The following is a 20191-nucleotide window of genomic DNA, read 5'->3' on the forward strand; positions in this document are numbered from 1 at the left end:
CCTTCATTTCAGAGTAAATAGATTAAAAATACTTAAATCTAAAATAAAGATAAGAATGGGTTAAAGTAATGAGCCATAAGAAGCTGATAGGATAATCCTTTTACAAAACCAGTAGAAGGTTCTTTCATAGAAAACTGATGTTTTCAAATTTATAAAAAAATATCAGGGCTTCCCTGGTGGCGCAGTGGTTGAGAATCTGCCTGCCAATGCAGGGGATACGGGTTCGAGCCCTGGTCTGGGAAGATCCCACATGCCGTGGAGCAACTAGGCCCGTGAGCCACAACTACTGAGCCTGCACCTCTGGAGCCTGTGCTCCGCAACAAGAGAGGCTGCGACAGTGAGAGGCCCGCGCACCACGATGAAGAGTGGCGCCCGCTCGCCACAACTAGAGAAAGCCCTCGCACAGAAATGAAGACCCAACACAGCCAAAAATAAAAATAAATAAATAAATAAATAAATTAAAAAGAAAAAAATCAACTGTCTGAAAGAGAATTGGAGTATAATGAAGAAAGAACAGGATGGGATAAAAAAACAGCATGATGAAATGAAGGAGGCAATGGGTAAATAAAGGAAGAATTGCAATAAAATTTAAAATCCAAGTGCACAATTAAAACCATTATTGGAGGCAAAGATTTACAAAAAGCAAAAGTAGTGATGTGGATGACCAAGCTGAGAATATGCAAAGGATGTTTAGAGAAAAGAGTAATGTGTGAAAAATAATGAGAAGTTTAATGATGGGATGGAAGTCAGGAAATATTTGTAAGAGTTACAGATGCACCTTTAAAACACATCAAAATAAATGGAAACGAGTAATTAATGAATTGAAGAAAATTTCCATGCAAGAGAGCAGTGTCAACCTTTCTGAATTCCAGCTCTGGGTAAACCTCTCTGATGTTCCAATTTCATTCAGATCTATTAAATTCTCCTACCTGCATATTAATGCAATCTGCTATCTATCTTCATTATAGCATTTTAGGGTATTTAAGATAGAGAGTATATCATTTTTTGACTACTCCAAAATCCTTCTTATAAAGATATTTGCAGTGTAGAGAGTAGCTACACTGGTTTATCCCTTAACCTTCTCCTGTCTAGGTCAAACAGCAGTAATCATTTTATTTTTCTTCAAATAACTGGTTTTCCATGGAGATACTATCTCTGACAGCTTCTGTGAAAGTGTGACATCCTTCTGTAAGAGACGATTACATAAGTTGAATATGTGAGATAAAATAGACTGTCGTAAATATGTCACTTCTAGGGCTTGCATATCAGTTTAACATTTTGGTGTTAACATATATTTCAGGAGTCATAGAATAAATATCAGCATTTATAGAAGATGGCTCTGGAATATCCTTATTTGGAATTTTTTAAATTGTGGTAAAGTATACCTAACATAAAATTTAAAATTTTAATATTTTTAAGTGTATAGTACAGTTCAGTAGCATTAAGTATGTTCACATTGTTGGGCTACCGTTGCCACCATCCATCTCCAGAACTTTTTTCATCTCCCAAAACTGCAACTCTATACCTATTAAGCAATTACTCCTCATTCCCCTATCTTCCCAGCCCCTGGTAACTACTGTTCTGTCTCTCTGAATGTGACTACCCTAGGTACCTCATATAAGTGGAATCATACACTATTTATTCTTTTGTGATGAGCTTATTTCACTTCACATAATGTCCTCAAGCTTCATCCATGTTGTAGCATGTGTCAGAGTGTCCTTCCTTTTTAAGGCTGAGTAATATTCCATTACACACACACACACACACACTCACGTGTGTGTACACACACATATTTTGTTTATGTATTCATTTGTTGATGAGTTCTTGGGTTGTTTTCACCTTTTGGCTATAGTGAATAACAGTGCTATGAACATGGGTGTCCAAATATCTCTTAAGTCCCTACTTTTAATTCTTTTGGATATACGCCCAGAAGTGGAATTGCTGGATCATATGGTAATTCTATCCTATGGTAATTCTATGTTTAATTTTTTGAGGAACCACCATACTGGTGGTTTACGGCTGCACTAGTTTACGTTCCCACTAGCAACACACAAGGGTTCCAATTTCTCCAGGTTCTTGGTGATCTTAACCACAATTTTTTTCTCTCTAGGTGGAATGATTATGCGTTGAAGAAGATGGGAAGAGCTAGGTGGCCTTTAAAACCCCACTTGTCCTGGTGCCGGTGATGCATTGGCTTCAAGCAAACTCTCTGAATAGTTCTCTGCTTACCCAAAAGAGTTAGTAAAACTTTTATTAATATGTGATTTTCTCTTAAAGAATAGATTACACGTCCAACTTCATCCTTCAATACTCATAGCCATATATTATTCAGTGCGTATGTGTCCCCATGTTCTGCTGTTGACACGATAAGAATGAAATATCTTGAGGATGGAAAGAGTATTATATTTACTTGGTGTTGGCATGTTGAAATGGGAACAAAAATAGTATGGTCTTTGCCTTGGGTTAAATCCCTAAAAACAGCCCTTGACATGAAGATTTGTGTAAAAGTGATTTATTATGAAGTGCTCCCAGGAGAAATCACTAGGGGGAGAGGGGGTAGAGGGAAAGAGAAAGGAGGCAAGCCAAACATGGGTGCTATATCTAGGGTGCAATATTGTGGAGCAGTATCTCCCCACAGAGAGTTACTCTGGCTCAGTCCTGCAGGGGGACTCTGGAAATGAGTTGGCTTACACTGCAGAATTGTCTCAATGAGGGCATGGGGGCTGGAGTATTTACCAGCTATTGGTGAGATCTGATCTGGAATTTCCAACTCTCCTGTGTATGTAGGCAAAGCAAGTTCTGGCAGCCCGAGGCAGCCCTCCGACACACATGGGTATTTATTGGCTGTTGGGATAGAAAGCCTACTGGGCGTGTGCATGAAAAGGATCCAAAGGGACTGACAGTCTCTGACACACATGTCAAAAAAGGCAGCATGTATCCTGAGGATGAGAATAGACAGGCAGGGGTTAGGGTCATGTGCATTTCGTATCAGCCATTTAATATAAATAACATGAAGAAAGAACTTTGTATCAAAACTTTATTTATTAAACAAAAAATGCACCATTGGAATAACATTTCTATAAAAAATGAATATGAGACTGTTCTACAGTGATTACAAAACCCCTTTTTCCTCGTGTAGTAGTATACAAGATCATGTGTAGAAACAGTCATCGTTTTAAACTGTAAGCAAGTTTCCTTTCTCATAGAACAAGATTTACACTTAAATATTGCAATCACTAGTCTAATTTGGTTAACAATGCTAGAGTCTGACAATTTAAAGAAACTCTTTGTAGGCTCAAAATACCTTTTTGTAAAAAAAGGCATTTTGTAGCAACAACAAGTTTCTTTTTCCACTAAGGCTAGTTAAAGCTGTAGTATACCCATTTCTACCAAATAAACCTATCACTAGCACACTAACAATTTGTTTGAATCGCAAAGCCCTTTGAGAGAATGAGTAGCATTGATCTGTCAAATGCTATCAGAATATTGTAGGTTTGGTGGTATTGTGTTTGAATGACCCTGGAAAGGGAGAAGGCGGTGATGACGGTGGTTCCATGGAGGCTTTGCCTGGGCGTATCCTCATACTCAGCAGTGGACGATGCTTCTCCAAAGTGGTGCCTCTGAGATATGGAACACTGCAGCTTTAACAGCCGTATCTAGATTCCCAACCAGATCTCCCTTTGTATCATAAATTATCCAAAAAGAAGCCACTCTAAATAATAAATTAAATATTACTTATAAAAAGTACACCCCAGACCCACCCACCCAGCCCCCAAACAAGCTGACAATTCACAAAGTTCAGAATTGTCAGGTTTACCCTACGATAATAAAAAACAGCATTTCTCCTCCTCCCCAACATTCCTTTCTTGCATCTGAGAACACACCTGCAGCACACACTGAGATACCTTGGCCCATGCATCTGTGTTTGCGACATCTTGTAGAGTTTTGCTGTTGCTCTCCAACCAATGAAAAAATCATAGGATGACTGTACAAAGGCTCTCTACTGAGAGCAGGAGAAATCCTTCAGAGAGTGCAACTAGAATTCCACCAAGTGAACATTATGCAATAGCGGCAACAGAGAGCCCAGACAACAGGCTTAGTGTGTGCTCTCCTGTATAATCTCACTGACGAGGAACTACTCGGCATTTCTTTTCAGAATCAGGACGTTTTGGAAGCAGGTATTTGGATAGCAAGTTACACCGAGGCATGGGAGCACGTATTTCAAATGCAGTGGAATATCATACAAAACATCTATCTATGATTTTTCCAAAGTCTGATTTAATTTGAAACGCTGGAATCAAGTGAAAAGCTTTTCTGTACACTATGAAAGTGATTTCTGAAAGTTACCAGAGAAATACAAATTATTATTATTATTATGAGTAAAATGTTGCTTTGAAAGTAATTTTAAAAAGAGATGGTAGACTTGAGTGTATGACTGCTCAGCTGCTCTAGAATGCTGGGGGTTCTCTATTGTGCATACGGGTTATAAACAGGCTAGGATACTAACCTCTGGCTTTAGGGATGGTCTGCATTTAGATGAAGTAAACTGGTCCAGGAAGGGAAAGCAACCTTGTTCCTCATCTATTTTAAAGTTCTGACGGTTTTGTTTTGTATTAACACAGCTAAAAGTAAGGAAGTTTTCTATTTTTTCTCTCTCTCATGAACTAGAAATGGACATTCTGAAACTACAAGGTGTCTGAGTCTGGGACACAATTTTATCTAAAAGGTAAGGTGATCTCTTTAGAGGTGGGGTTTTTTTTTTGTTTTTGGTTAGAATTCCAGTCCAGCAGTCATGTATGAGACGCTCTATTACATTTGGAGGAGACCTGAAGACGTTTCTTTAAACAAAGTCAACAGACAGGTGTATCACAAGGGTGGTTAGGAACGAGCAGCCATCTTCAAGCACAGACTACGAAGGCTTCCAGAAAGACTTGTACTTAGATTCTTTATCAGAAAAGCCAACGAGTGCCAAACATTACAGTTTCCAAACGTTGTCTGGAATGACACACTAATGTTGGACAGCTCTCCTTCCGTAGCTCTTACCAATGAAGGGGACGAAAACATACATGTCATTGTGAATCACCCTTATTTTGAAGAGAATAATGTTATATCCAACTCCTCCCAGGAAGCCTTAATAAGTTCACCTCTTATATCCCTGGCTTGGTATATTTCCTTTTTTTCCAGCTTGTTCAATTGTGTGTGCATTTTATAATGCCCAAATATAAAGTTCCATTATTTAAATACCCTAGAAGCTTATAGCTCTGCTCTACAAAGAGGTAGCTATGACTGGTTTCTTACTGAATGTGAGTCACTAAGAAATATTGAACTTTTAGCTAGAGCATCCTCCAAATATGTTTTATGCATTTTGAGCTCTCTGCATCTTTGTGAGTTTAACAGATGCAGAACTTTCTAGAGGAAAGAAAATAGCTTTCTTATCAGTATGAAATGAAAACTACCAAACTTTTTCAAGGGGAGGCTCTTCCCTGATAGTTCAGCAGAGTGCGGGGGAGGCCTGAGGATGCCCCGCCATGTTTTATTTTCTTCTTTTTCGGGGAGAAATGACTCCTGGTGGCAGAGCTGCTGGTTGGCTGTCAAGCATCGCTATGGGAGTCAAAGGGATTTATGAGCTTAAAGAGCCCTGTATGTCATGAACCAGACTCAGAGACAGATTTCTTCTTGTCAAGAGATCAGGAGACTGGGAAATTAAAGAGTTACCTATAAACTTGGGCAGGCAGTTGTACACATGCGTGAACTATCTGAGAGAATGGGGAGCAGAGTTGTACAGAGTTGCAGTCAAGTTGTTTCATATTCAAACCATTGGGTACATCTCCCAAGAGTCTCTTGTGAGAATTTAAATGGATTCTACTATATATACACTGAATGGCGCTAAGATTTATTAGCATTGCCGATTACTGAAATAAACCATTGGATTTGTTTAATGAAGAAAGTTTCAAGAGCATCCACTGAAATCAAATAATGTATATTTTCAGATATTTTAAAAAATGTATTTCCTAGGGTCGTTGACTTCAGAGGAGTCTAGAATGTTGTGAAAATGCTAGTTCTCTTGATTGTGCAGATACAGTCTACAGACTGAAGATGGGACTAATCCCTGAAATCCGAGATTTGTAGCTCATTCCAAACTGGACACTCAGCATGACCTTCCTTGGATGTCAAATGCCTTCAGAGTCTGTTCCATGTTTGTGAGGATTAGAAAGGGAAAGCCATCCTAGGACCTTGAGAAGATAAGGCTGGTCTAATGAACATTTTCTTTTCTGAGCTAATGGATTATTTCTGTAAGACTCAATATTATGTTATGAAATGCCTTGTTCCAGGTCAGTGGAGGGTTTTTTGCCTGAGCACCCTAGATGTTGAATAAGAGTTATCTGCCCCATAGGATAACATCACATAGCTCTTCAGAAGGACTTCATGAAAATATAAGTAAATGGATCAAGCACTCTTTGTTGAAGGAACAATTTCACAAATGGACCGGACTTTCTAATGAACCATTTGAACAAGCCCTCTCTTTGACATAAGATTTCCTTCCCGACCTAAAACTGTAAAAAAATAATCTGAATTATTACTTCCGTTACAGTGCCATTTTGCTCAAAATATTTCATTCAGGGATTCATCTATAATTACCCACCTAATAAAAGGAGCTATTAGGTTGTAAAGATCCTATCCCTTCCATGCTCTTTTAAAATTATGACCTACTCAAGCTTGAAATCAAAGGAATAATTCAGCTGAAACTCTCTTATTGGGTTTTCAAGTTGCCTAACTGATAAATATGCAAACTGGCTCCCTTCTGGCGATTCAGCTGCATAAATGGATTAACTCCAAATGCAGCTGCAAATTCAAAAACTAAAAGGGTGCACACAAAATCTTTTTAATTTCACCTAGTTGCAAGCTGTAGATAAACATGGCAATAGGAGTTTAAGATTCTATCTCACAATGAAGATGCAGTTTTAAAGAGTATCCACTGGGTTTAGGATGTGTCACAAGTGTCAAGTGATGCCTTCCCCTCTGCTGCTCTCTGACTCTGGGCAGGCACGGTGCAGGAGGTTTCCTTGACAACAAAGCTTGGTGGTTGTCACCTACCAACACGGCCTGCTGTAAGTCAGTGAAGACTCTGTTGGTGGAAGTGACATCACTCAAGAGAAGGTACTGTTTGAAACTGCCTTCCATTCTCCTTCCCTTCCTCGTGATGGCTCTGCCATTTCCACAGAGGGTTTCAGGAAGGTGGGTCAGGAGGCCATGGGATGTGTGGAGCCAGCCACCTGGCCAGGGCTGGTTGCCAAGGGAACTCAGGGAGGGATGGGGTGGAGGGGGGAACCCTTCCAGCCAGACTCCTGAGGGAGACGGACTTGGTGAAGCTTTGAAATATCATCACAGTGTGGTATGGCATGAAAGCCACCCAAATTAAAGTTTCCTATTACAAGCTTAAGCACATAATTATCATGTGTCTGAAAAGATTGCATATTGTATCCTCTTTTAGGAAATGGACTGGTTGCGGGCAGGATGCCACTAGTTGTAGATTTCTAAATGTTCCTGTTCTCCAGACATCAATGTTAACCGAGAGTGGATTTACCAATACTTGCTAAAATGGGTGAATTTTACAGCCACTTGCTGAATTCCACCACCTGTGCAAGAATGACTTGAGTTACAAAATGTAAGCATTTGCTGCCTTTTGTTTACTTGTTTACTTTTTTGTGCTGTCAGAAAAACATCCAATCCTTTGGTGCTATGTAGTGAGAAAATTCCCATGGGTGCTTTGTACTTTAAATTTGAAAATAAAATAGTGAGCTTGCACTGATTTGCCATGGCAGGGTACAGGCTTCAATAATGCACTTGCATTTTGTAAGACTAGACCTACACATAGAAGAAAATGACAGGCCTTGATGAAGGAAAACATAAGCATTTGTCATGACAGTGTGGTCACTGCAGTGGCAAAGGCCCAGGACTATTCTAGCAGCTTCAACTTTGACATTGCAGTGAAGACGTATCTTTGCTTTTGTTAAGGGACCCCGGAGTCATCATTTTGAAACTCCTGATGCTTATTCCTTCTGAACTGCTTCAGGATCTTCCAGAACTCAGTGGTCCTGATGGTTAACCTGTACACTGGATAGAGTTCTTGGACACAGGTGTGCTGTTTATGGGTAATTGGTAATGCTGCAAAGGTCCCGGAAAATTCACCTCATCAATTCGGCAATGTGTGTTAAAAGGCCGAGCCTGTGATAGCGTTAAGTTGCTTCATTAGCCCTTCCAAACTTGCCATTTGTTCACTCAAATCATCCTGTTCATACACCTACAGAGAGAATGAGAGCAAAGAGTTAGTACAGGTGGATATCGGTGCATTCCTTTTGTTAAGGCAGGGCCGTGTCTAATTGATTCACCGTATTCTCATGCATGGCACAGTGGCCCATAGCCAGGGGCTGTGGACTCAGCATATCATCATTGAATGAAGATGCTGGTAATAAAAGAGGCAGTGATGAATGATTGTCTGCTATTTCACTGACTTCATCCTTGTGATGAGGCAAAGACTTTAGTGTCAAAAAAAATCTTGTTTCAAATCAAGTTCTACCAAACTGTGTGATCTTGGACAAGTTAGTAAACCTCTCTGATGTGTAGTCCTCAGATGTAAAATGATGGTGATGATATCTATTTCATAGGCTATTCTCAGCATCCTGTGACATGTTTAGTGCTTATCAGTGTTCAGCACATGGTACATAGTCAATATGTTCCTTTTCCTTTCCATTAGGATATGAACAGAATTTACATCATCAGGTTTCCTTTCTTTGTAACACCACATAGGCACTTTTTTATGTGTGGGAACTTGACCTGACCAGTGAAAAGTCTGAGGATTATGACCTTAGTTTGTGTGTGAAAACAGAATTCTCACCGCAAACCAGAACTGGCTCTGTGCGTGGTTGTAAAGGTGACCCTATGACACGGTTTGATTGGTGGATAAAATGGAGAGCCTGAACTGCGGAATCTTAGTGACCATACTGTCTGTAACTCTCCCTCACTGTGAGCCACTAGAATCGTGTCATTAATAATACCTCGCTATTAGTGAGCACAGACCCCCTGGTCACTAGCCTCGGGGATTTGGATTCAGTAGGTCAAGGAAAGGTTCGAATCTCTTCCTTTTGTAAAGCTTCCCAGCTAATTTTGATGGTCAGCCAGTGGGGAAAACAAGGCTGTGGTGTTGATTTGTATCCCAGTTCTTCTATAGACTTGACCTTTTGAGTCTGTCTCCTTATTTGTCAAATGGGAATAGCAAGCTTGCCTCACTGGGTAGCTGGGAGGATTCACCAGGTCAGTTTGGCGAGTGGTAAGTGCTCAATAAATGTTAGTATCTTTTTTCTTTTCCTTTATTGAAATACCCTTTGTTTTGACTTATACATACCGACTCTACCTGATTATTCTTGGTTAGCTCATTCATTTGATGAACTTATTGAAATTATTGAACCAAATTGAGGCCTGAGGCATGATGTTTTGCTCTGTGGAGGCCAGGAAGCATTACTCAGTACTGTGGTCAGAATGTATATTAAGTACTGCCAAATAAACACCCTGGATGCCATGAGAACACTGGTGGAGAAGATATGCACAAAGCCACTCCAGCCACTGAAGAAACAACTTGTGGTATTAAACAGGATGGAAATGGTACCTTCTTATAGGAATCTCAGCCTGCCAGTGAATGATTTGGTCATGTAATGTGTAATCTTCAGAGTTTAACAGGGATTGAAAGATGTAGCCAATGTGGCCCAAAAGACTGACCTATGTATGAGGAGGGATGCTGAAGTGAACTGATTAATTTGATAACTCCTTTCCCAAAATGATGTCATAGTTATCTGTGTTGTTTTCTCAAATTATTTAGATCTTGTCCAATACAGCACCCTCAAGCCACATGTAGTAGCTATTGGATTTTCGAAATGTGGATAGCCTGAATACAGATGCATTGTACACATGAAATACACATCATATTCTGAGCACTTAGTATAAAAAAAGTAAAATATCTTAATGATAATTTTTTATATTTATTGCATGTTGAAATGATAATATTTTGGAAATATTGGGTTAGATAAAATATATCATTAAAAGTAATCTCACCTGTTTATTTTTACATCTTTTCATGTGGCTCCTAGAAACTTTTAAACTACACATGTGATTCACATTATATTTTTATAGGATAGTGATGATCTAGATTATTTGTCCCATTTCTATATTTCCTTTAACATATTATATAATCTTATTGCTCTTCATATTATACTTTTGGCTGTCACTCCTTGGAGTCACTATATTTTTTTAATCAAACTTTTAAAACAGTTTTATTTTATTTTTTTATTTTTTATTTTTATTTTTTTGGCTGCATCGGGTCTTATTTGCAGTACGTGGGGTTGCAGCGCACGGGCTTCTCTCTAGTTGTGGAGTCCAGGTTTTCTCTTCTCTAGTTGTGGTGTGCAGGCTTCAGGGTGCATGGGCTCTGTAGTTGTGGCGCACAGGTTCCAGAGTGCATGGGCTCTGTAGTTTGCGGCATGCAGGCTTTCTAGTTGAGGCACATGTGCTCAGTAGTTGTGGCGCGTAGGCTTAGTTGCCCCATGGCATGTAGGATCTTAGTTCCCTGACCGGGGATCGAACCCACATTCCCTGCATTGTAAGGCAGATTCTTTACCACTGGACCACCAGGGAAGTCCCTTAGAGTCAATCTTAAGTGCAAAAACTGGGCCACCTGACATGATTCCTTATGAGATGAGATATATTATATAAATTTAGGAATTTGATCTGAATTAAGATATGGCTAACAACTGTGACACTAAACTATTGCAATACGTAAACAGCTATATCCTGACAGAGCAGTGCATTAGATTCTTGTAAAGTTGAATCTTTTAAGTATGAAAGTATGTTAATTATATAACATACTTCTGCAAACATTCACACACATACACATATCCAGATTTTCTGATCTCCAAGTGTTAAAATATTTTATTATTTGTAGTACTGAAAACAATAAAAATCAAGAAAAAATTTACTGTTAATTCAAATGAGATGATTCTAATCTGGTTTTTTTTGCATCTTTTTTTCCCCTTCCAGTCCTCTAATTTTTCAAGGTATCATATGTGTTAGTACCTTAGCCTTCTTTTAAATGTTTTCTCTTGAATTATATTCAGAAACACTCCAGAGTTTTCTAAATTGCTGCCTTCAGGCAACATCTTTTTAAATCTCCCTCAAAATGCATTGTTGGGGGAATTGTTTGCTTTCTCAAATTTCGATTTTTTTTGGTCCCCATTGATTTTTTCAGAGTTTTCTAATTTGATCACTTTTTAGCTGCCTCCCTTTCTCATTAAATAACTAAACTTTCCCCTCCTATTTTCTAAATATATCAGTTCCTTCTTTTTTTTTTCTTCCTAAATTCCTTCCTTCATTTCTTCATTTTGTGTTTTCCTCTTCTCAATTCTGTATTTCTAGGCTATTTTATGATTTTATAAGTGACATGTATGATAACTTCAGAAAGCTCCTCAGAGTATAGCTTTATTACTATTTTTTTATTTTAAAGAAAAATTATATAGTTATATTTCCAGGTATGCCAAGGTGTTTCATCTCATTGATGAAAATGTGTGTGTGTGTGTGTATAATTTTTTTTTTACATCTTTTAATGTGGCTCTTTGAAAATTTTAAATTACACATGTGGTTCACATTATAGGATAGTGATGATAGTGTATATCTATCTATCTATATATACACACACACGTGTATATTCATATATATACACGTGTGTGTATATATACATATATGTATGTAAAGTCACTCATTCTGTTGCTATCTGCTTGTATTCATAAGATTGCCTTTAAGTACCAACGATTTTTTAATATAACTAAATCCCTGATATAATTTTTTTCCCTAAAGTTTTTTCTCTTCATGTATAAGTGCAGGAAAACAGAACTAAACAAACAATAAGAATGACAAGGGCTTGGGGTTAATGGAGAGTGCTGGTTGGCTTAGACTGCATTGCACAGCAGTGCTTCCCTTAATGGGGCATGAATTTCAAGGATGGTCTTACATTGGCTGGATCCTCTGTTGGTTTGTGGCTCTCCTCAGACACTTCAGGGGCTGTTGGCACAGACACAGGAAGCAAAGGAGATCTTGCCTTTCCAGCCAACCCAAGAGAGGCTGTTTTGACATGAGTCTTGGGAAGAGTAGGCCCTAAAAAGAAAACACAGAGTGATGAAAGTACTGTATAAAATACCCTGGAACAAACTCTCAAGCATGTAAGCCGAATCCAGTGAGTTGGCATTGATTTTAGGTTATTGTTCATTCTGTAGTCTAGAGATGGATTCTGACACAATGAACAGGCTTATTTTATTTCTACTGAATCGAAAACAAATCCCGATTAGCCTCTCCAGATGAAGCTCCACCAGTCATATGCAATTTCAAGTGGATTTCAAATCTCCCTGTGAAAGGTTGCCTGGGAGTTGCAGACTGTTCATCACACCTTATAAAGTGTCAGCCCAGCTCATTTGGGGCCAGCCTCAGCTTTGAGCCAGAAAGCCCTGTGCTAAACCACCTATATAAGCCATAAACTGTGAGTGCCAAGGAATATTTGTGCGGTTAAAAGAGATGGTTGCTCTGATCTGCAAATGAGTGTTAGATGTTACGGTACAAAACAGTCCTTTATGGCTAACCTGATTGAATATCATTATTGATTTTCTTTCAGAAAAGAAAAAAGATATGATTCTGTCCTGATGAGTATTAGTTTCTCTCAATGAAATACATTCTAATCCTCATGAAAATCATTTGAGTAACTGCTGAGTTTCTCCCAAATGATATTTCAGCCTGCTATAAACAATGGCTACCTTTTCTTTTTGGGTCTAAAATTTGCCTTGTAAATTCTGCTTAGATTATAGCAGTAATATAACTTTGTCCCTATAGTCTAAAATAAAAATTTCATAAAGGCATATCGAATCAGCTAGTATACCTCACATACCTACGGACTTTTGTCATTCTTAGTATTATAACCAAGACCTCAGCATAGAAGGTACTGAAGTCATCAAAAGAAGTTTGCCTCAGTTCTCGTCTATCATCAGTGATGATATTTAAGTTCTAATGATCCCAATGGCGTACTATATATTTTGGGGGAAAAAAGTTATTTTGACCATACTTTCAAAAACATAATTCTAGTTAATAAAACTCAAAAGTTACTCTACTATCAGAGAAATAACGGGTATTTGCTTACTGGGAATGAAAGAACGCAAACACTCTAGGAGGCTAGCAATTTGCTAAATGCTAAATCCCAACAAAAGCACATTTTCTCATACCGTGGCCTAGCATTTAATTCCTTCATATTTATATTCTTTCACTCTTTTTCTTAAACCAAGGCTCAAAGTCTGCAGTTAGAATCATTTATCACTAGAGGGTGATCTGAGGTTTTTGGTAACTCATATGAGAAGAGATATAGAGACAGGAGAAACAACAATCATTTTCTTAAGGAAGGAATATTTATGGAGTTCCTACTAAGCTCTAGACTTATGCTAAGCATTTTAGTTCATTTTAGGCAAAATAACATAGTGCAGAAGAATTTGCTACTTACCAACCCAATCTGAATTCAGATCCTATAAAGCCTAACTACGTACTACATATGTAATTCCTTGTTCAACTAATTTCTCTTGCCTGTTTCTTCATTTATAAAATAGAAATAATAATTTGTGAGGATTGATAAGATTACATATTTAAAGTGGCTGCTTTCCCATAACTTGTTCAAAGAGAGCTAGCTATTATTAATATTTAATTGCCAAAACAAGCCTGCTAAGTAGTCTATCTCCAGTTCATATGTGAGGATGCTGAAATGAAGAGAAATGGAGTAACTTGCTTAAGTTCATACATTTCAAAAGGGCAGACAGAGCAAAGATTTGCAACTGAGCAAATTAAGGTTTTATCATTGATATTTTGATCTAGTCCATCCAATTTAAATGAGGTTTTCGAAGAAGCAATGTAAAAGAATATGAAATCGAGTTCAAGACTATAAGTAACCTGAGGGTAGAAACTATTTATTGTATTACAGTTTCTCACAGTTAAATTATGTTTGAATTTAAAGGGGAAACAATGAACTTCAGCATTAATTTAAACTACTTTTATTACAATGTTGTTTAAATTTATACAAACATAAAACTTGGCATAACCTTTATAAACTTGTAGTTCTAATACTATGCTATAAAACCAAAACATGTTTAAAATTAAATAGCAAAGTCCTATACACATAAGTTTGGTGCTCACTGCTGCGCCACAAGTGATTTTGGGTTTGTCTTACATGATCAATTTTCACTCTCAGTTTTTTTCTCTTTGAACAATAGGCAAACCTTCATTCTTCCAGAGAATGTAATGCCAGCTGGTTTTCGTTAGATCTGAAGAAATCATTTATATAGTAAGTCTGCCTCTGACTATAAACACAGTGTTCCTAGAGCCAACTTAGTTGTAACCCCAAATACAAAGGCAGGCATTTAAAAACCCTGGCAGAACGATGCTATAAAATGGCCCTCTACATACTCCACCTTGTGTAATTCACATTAATCTTATAGATGATCACCTAAGGGCAAGCACAAAGTTTAAAGAGGAATTTTCATACAGTACTGGTGAACGTTGAGAATGTATCTGTTGAACTCCCACTTTGAATTTCATTTTCTGAATTCTGTTTATAATCCCTTCAAGGATGTTCGCAATGTTCTGATGAAAGCTGAATGTAGCTTTATTGCCATAGAAAGTTGTTCCTCCTAGGTCACATTCCATGAGTCACCTCTTCCTTCCCTACATTTAGTAGAACAGAGTAGCTGCATTTCAACAATTAACACTTTATGTATATATCTTTTATATGTTTTGTTACAATTTTGACTTTGATTTCCTTGATGGTGTATGGTGAAATCTAATTGATTTTGAATTTTAAATTCTAGGTTTTTTTAAAATTGAAGCATAGTTGATTTACAATGCTTTGTTAGTTTCAGGTGTACAGCAAAGTGATTCAGATATATATATTCTTTTTCAGATTCTTCTCCACTACAGGTTATTACAAGATACTGAATATAGTTCCCTGTGCTGCTATACGGTAGGTGCTTGTTAGTTATTTTATATATAGTAGTTTGTATCCGCTAATCCCAAACTCCTAATTTATCCCTCCCCTCCATCCCTTTCCACTCTGATAACTGTAAGTTTGTTTTCTATGTCCGTGTGTCTGTTTCTGGTTTGTAAATATGTTCATGTGTATCATTTTTTGGATTTCACATGTAAGTGATATCATGTGATATTTGTCTTGGTCTGACTTACTTCACTTAGTGTGATAATCTCTAGGTCCATCCATGTTGCTGCAAATGTCATGATTTCATTCTTTTTTATGGCTGAGTAATATTTTGTGTATATATATACATATATATATATATATACGTGTATATATATACACGTATATATATATATCACATCTTCTTTATCTATTCCTCTGTTGATGGACACTTAGGTTGCTTCCATGTCTTGGCTATTGTAAATAGTGAACATTGGGGTGCATGTATCTTTTTGAATTAGAGTTTTCTCCAGATATATGCCCAGGAGTGGGAATCACTGGATCGTATGGTAACTATATTTTTACTTCTTTAAGGAATCTCCATACTGTTCTCCATAGTGGCTGTACCAATTTACATTCCCACAGACAGTGCAGGAGGGTTCCCTTTTCTCCACACCCTCTCCAGCATTTATTGTTTTTAGATTTTTTGATGATAGCCATTCTGACTGGTGTGAGGTGCTACCTCACTGTAGTTTTGATTTGCATTTCTCTAATAATTAGCAATGTTGAGCATCTTTTCATGTGCCTATTGGCCATCTGTATGTCTTTTTGGAGAAAGGTCTATTTAGGTCTCCTGCCCATTTTTTGATTGGGTGGTTTATTTTTTTTGAATATTGAGCTGTATGAGCTGTTTGTATATTTTGGAGATGAATCTCTTCTCAGTCGCAGCATTTGCAAATATTTTCTCCTATTCTGTAAGTCGTCTTTTCATTTTATTTATGGTTTTCCTTGTTGTGAAAAAACTTATGTTTGATTAGGTCCCAATTGTTCATATTTGCTTTTATTTCTGTTGCCTTGGGAGACTGACCTAAGAAAGTATTGCTACGATTTATATAAGAGAATGTTTTGCCTATGTTCTCTTCTAGGAGTTTTAAGGTGTCATGTCTTATATTTAAGTCTTTAAGCCATTTTGAGTTTATTTTTGTGTATGGTGTGAGGGTTTGTTCTAACTTCATTGATTTACATGCAGCTGTCCAACTCTACCAACAAACACCACTTGCTGAAGAAATTATCTTTTCCCCATTGTATAATCTTGGCTCCTCTGTTAAAGATTAATTGACCATAGGTGTATGGGTTTCTTTATGGGATCTCTGTTCTGTTCCAGTGATCCATATGTCTGTTTTTGTGCCAGTGCCATGTTGTTTTGATTACTGTAGCTTTGTAGTACTGTCTGAAGTCTGTGAGGGTTTTGCCTCCTGCTTTGTTCTTTTTCCTTAGGATTGTTTTGTCAATTCTGGGTCTTTTATGGTTCCATATAGGATTATATGTTCTAGTTCTGTGTAAAAAGTCATGGGTAATTTGATAGGGATCACATTAAACCTGTAGATTGCTTTGGTTAGTATGGCCATTTTAATAATATTAATTTTTCCAACCCAAGAGCATGGAATATATTTTAACATTTCTTTAAATAGTCTTCAGTTTCCTTTATCAATGTTTTATAGTTCTCAGCATGTAAGTCTTTCACCTCCTTGGTCAGGTTTATTCCTAAGTATTTTATTTTTATGAGGAAATTTTGAAAGGGCTTTTTTTTTACTTTCCCTTTCTGATATTTCATTGTTAGTGTAAAAATTGCAACTGATTTATGTACGTTAATCTTGTTTCCTTTTACCTTGCTATATTTGTTTATCAGTTCTAGTAGTTTTTGTACGGAGACTTTAGGGTTTTCAACACATAGTGTCTTGTCATCTAAATATAATGACAATTTTACTTCTTCCCTTCCAATTTAGATACATTTAATTCTTATTCTTATCTGATTTCTGTGGCTAGGACTTCAAATACTATGTTGAATAGAAGTGGTGAGAGTAGGCGTTCTTGTCTTGTTCCAGATTTTAGCAAGAAGGCTTTCAGCTTTTCACCATTGAGTATTATGTTGACTGTGGGTTTGTCATAAATAGCTTTCATTATGTTGAGATATAGTCCCTCTATTCCCACTTTGGTGAGCGTTTTTATTATGAATGGATGCTGCATTTTATCAAATGTTTTTTTCTGCATCTGTTGAGATGATCATGTGGTTTTTGTCTTTTGTTGATGTGACTGATGTATCACGTTGATTGATTTGCATATGTTTAACTCTCCTTGTGACCCCAGCATGAATCCAGCTTGACCATGGTGTATGATCCACTTTATGTGTTGTTGGATTTAGTTGGCTAATATTTTATTGAGGATTTTTGCATCAATATTCATCAAAGATATTGGCCTATAATTTTATTTTTTGGTAGTGTCTTTGTCTGGTTTTGGTGTCAGGGTGATGGTGGCTTCATAGAATGATTTGGGGAGTGTTCCCTTTTCTTCAAACTTTTGGAAGAGTTTGAGAAGGATCGGTATAAGTTCTTTAAATGTTTGGTAGAATTCCCCAATGAAGCCATCCAGTCCTGGACTTTTGTTTGCATGGAGTTTTAAAAGTATAGGTTCTATTTCACTTCTAGTGATCGGTCTGTTCAAATTATCTACTTCTTCTTAATTCCATTTTAGTGGGCTGTATGTTTCTAGAAACTGTCTATTCCGTCTAGGTTGTCCAATTTGTTGGCATATAATTGTTCATAGTATTCTCTAATTTTTTTTTGTATTTCTGTGGTATCAGTTGTTTTTTCTCCTCTTTCATTTCTTATTTTGTTTATTTGGGTCTTCTCTCTTTTCTTCTTGGTGAGCCTGGCCAAATGTTTGTTGATTCTGTTTATTCTATCAACAAAACCAGCTTTTGGTTTTATTAATTTTTTCTGTCTTTAAATCTCTATTTTATATATTTCCTCTCTTATATTTATTATTTCCTTCCCTCTGCTGACTTTAGGTTTTGTTTGTTCTTCTTTATTCTAATTCTTTTAGGTGGTAGGTCAGGTTGTTTTTGTTTTTGAGGAAGGCCTGTATGCTATAAACTTTCCCCTTAGGACTGCATTTGCTACATTCCATAGATTTTGTATGGTTGTGTTTTTATTGTCATTTGTCTTGAGGGATTTTTAAAATTTTCTCTTTGATTTCATTGTTTTCTTAGTAGCATGTTGTTTAGTCTCCATGTAATTGTTTTTTTCTCATTTCTCTTTCTGTGGCTGATTTCTAATTTCATGCCATTGTGGTCAGAGAAGATGCTTGAAATAATTTCTATCCTCTTTAATTTGTTGAGACTTGTTCTGTGTCCTAGTATGTGGTCTATCCTTGAGAACATTCCATGTGTGCTTGGGAAGAATGTGTATTCTGTTTCTTCTGGATTTAATGTTCTGAAGATATCAATTATGTATAACTATTCTAGTGTGTCATTTAGGATCTCTGTTGCCTTATTGATTTTCTTTCTGGAATCTGTCCAGTGATGTCAGTGGGTCTGACAAAAAGTCTCCTACTATTATTGTATTCCCATCAGTTTCTCTATTTATGTCTGTTAGTATTTGTTTTATGTATTTAGGTGCTCCTATATTGGGTGCATATGTGTTGAGTGTGATATCGTCTTCTTGTGTTGATCCTTTTATCAGTATATAGTGTCCTTTATCTTTCTTTATGGACTTTGTTTGTTTTAAAGTCTATTTTGTCTGATATGAGTATTGCTACCCCTGGTTTCTTGTCATTTCTATTTGAATGAAATATCTTTTTCACTCCCCTCACTTTTAATATAGGTGTGTCCTCCACCCTAAAGTGGGTCTCTTATAGGCAGCATATTGTAGGTTCTTGTTTTATTGTCCAATATGCCACTCTGTCCTGTGATCAGAGCATTTAGTCTATTGACATGTAATTATTTATAGGTATGTATTTATTGCCACTTTAAATCTTGTTTACCAGTTGATTTTGTATTTCTTCTTTGTTCTTTATCTTTTGTTTTTTCCTTTTGTGGTTTGATGGTTTTCTTTTGTATTATGCTTGAGTTCTTTTCAGTTTTGTGAATCTATTATCTATTATATGTTTTTGATTTGTGGTTACCCTGGATTGCAAGTATGTTAACCCATTACTATATCTACTTGCTTGAGACTGGTAGTCATATAAGCTCAAACACAGTCTAAAAAATTATATTTTCTTACTCCCCTCCCTGACTGACACTTTGTAATTTTGATTTCCTATTTTACATCTTCATGTTTATCCTTTTGCTGTTCATTGTGTAGTTAAAATCACTTTCACAAAAATTTTTTTTTTGATTTTTTAAAAAATACATGTACTGGCTTATTTAAGTGAGCTACAATGCTTTTATATATTTGCTTTTTCTACTGTGATTTTTCCCTTTCTTATAGATTCTTGCTTCTTTTCTATTTAGAGAACACCTTTCAATATTTCTTTTAGAGTAGGTTCAGTACCGATGTATTCTTTTGGTTTTTGCTTGTCTGAGAAATTCTTTCTCTCTCCCTCCATTCTAAGTGCTAATTTTGCTGGATAGAGTATCCTAGGTTGCAGGTTTTTCCCATTCAGGACTTTGAATATATCTTGCCACTCCTTTCTGGCCTATAAAGTTTCTGTGGATAAATCAGATGATATCCTTATGGGGGCGTTCACTTGTAACTATTTGTTTTTCTCTTGCTGCCTTTAGAATTCTCACTTTAACTTTTGCCATTTCAATTATAATATGTCTTATTGTGGGTCTGGTCAGGTTCATCTTGTTTGGGACCCTCTGTTCTTACTGTACCTGGATATCTTTCTTCTTTTCCTTCCGGGATCCCTATTATGCATAGATTGGCACACTTTATATTATCCCATAGATCTCATGTGTTACTTTCTTTGTTTTTCATTTGTCTTTCTGTCTGCTGTTCTGGTTGTGTAATTTCTGTTATTCTGTCTTCGAGATCATCATTCTTCTACATTATTTAGTTTGCTATTTTATTGCCTGTTACTTGGTTTTCATCTTGGCAATTGAGTTGTCTAATTTTGAATCACTCCTCTTTATAGTTTCTTGTTACAGTGATC

The 20191-nt window shown here is 36.8% G+C and overlaps 1 protein-coding gene across 1 annotated transcript in view; it reads right to left on the minus strand.

Annotated features, from left to right (window-relative positions):
* Positions 1 to 8212: 8212 nt before the first annotated feature.
* Positions 8213 to 20191, minus strand: part of DCC (DCC netrin 1 receptor) — a 781864-nt gene continuing 769885 nt past the window's right edge. Inside the window, exons 28-29 of the mRNA XM_061169229.1 lie at positions 12056 to 12198; positions 8213 to 8302 (exon numbers count right to left, since the gene is read on the minus strand). Coding sequence (XP_061025212.1) covers positions 8213 to 8302; positions 12056 to 12198 — 233 coding nt within the window. The remainder of the gene's footprint in view (positions 8303 to 12055; positions 12199 to 20191) is intronic.

The sequence above is a fragment of the Eubalaena glacialis genome, chromosome 15 (assembly GCF_028564815.1).
Source record: "Eubalaena glacialis isolate mEubGla1 chromosome 15, mEubGla1.1.hap2.+ XY, whole genome shotgun sequence".
In the NCBI taxonomy this organism is placed as follows: domain Eukaryota; kingdom Metazoa; phylum Chordata; class Mammalia; order Artiodactyla; family Balaenidae; genus Eubalaena; species Eubalaena glacialis.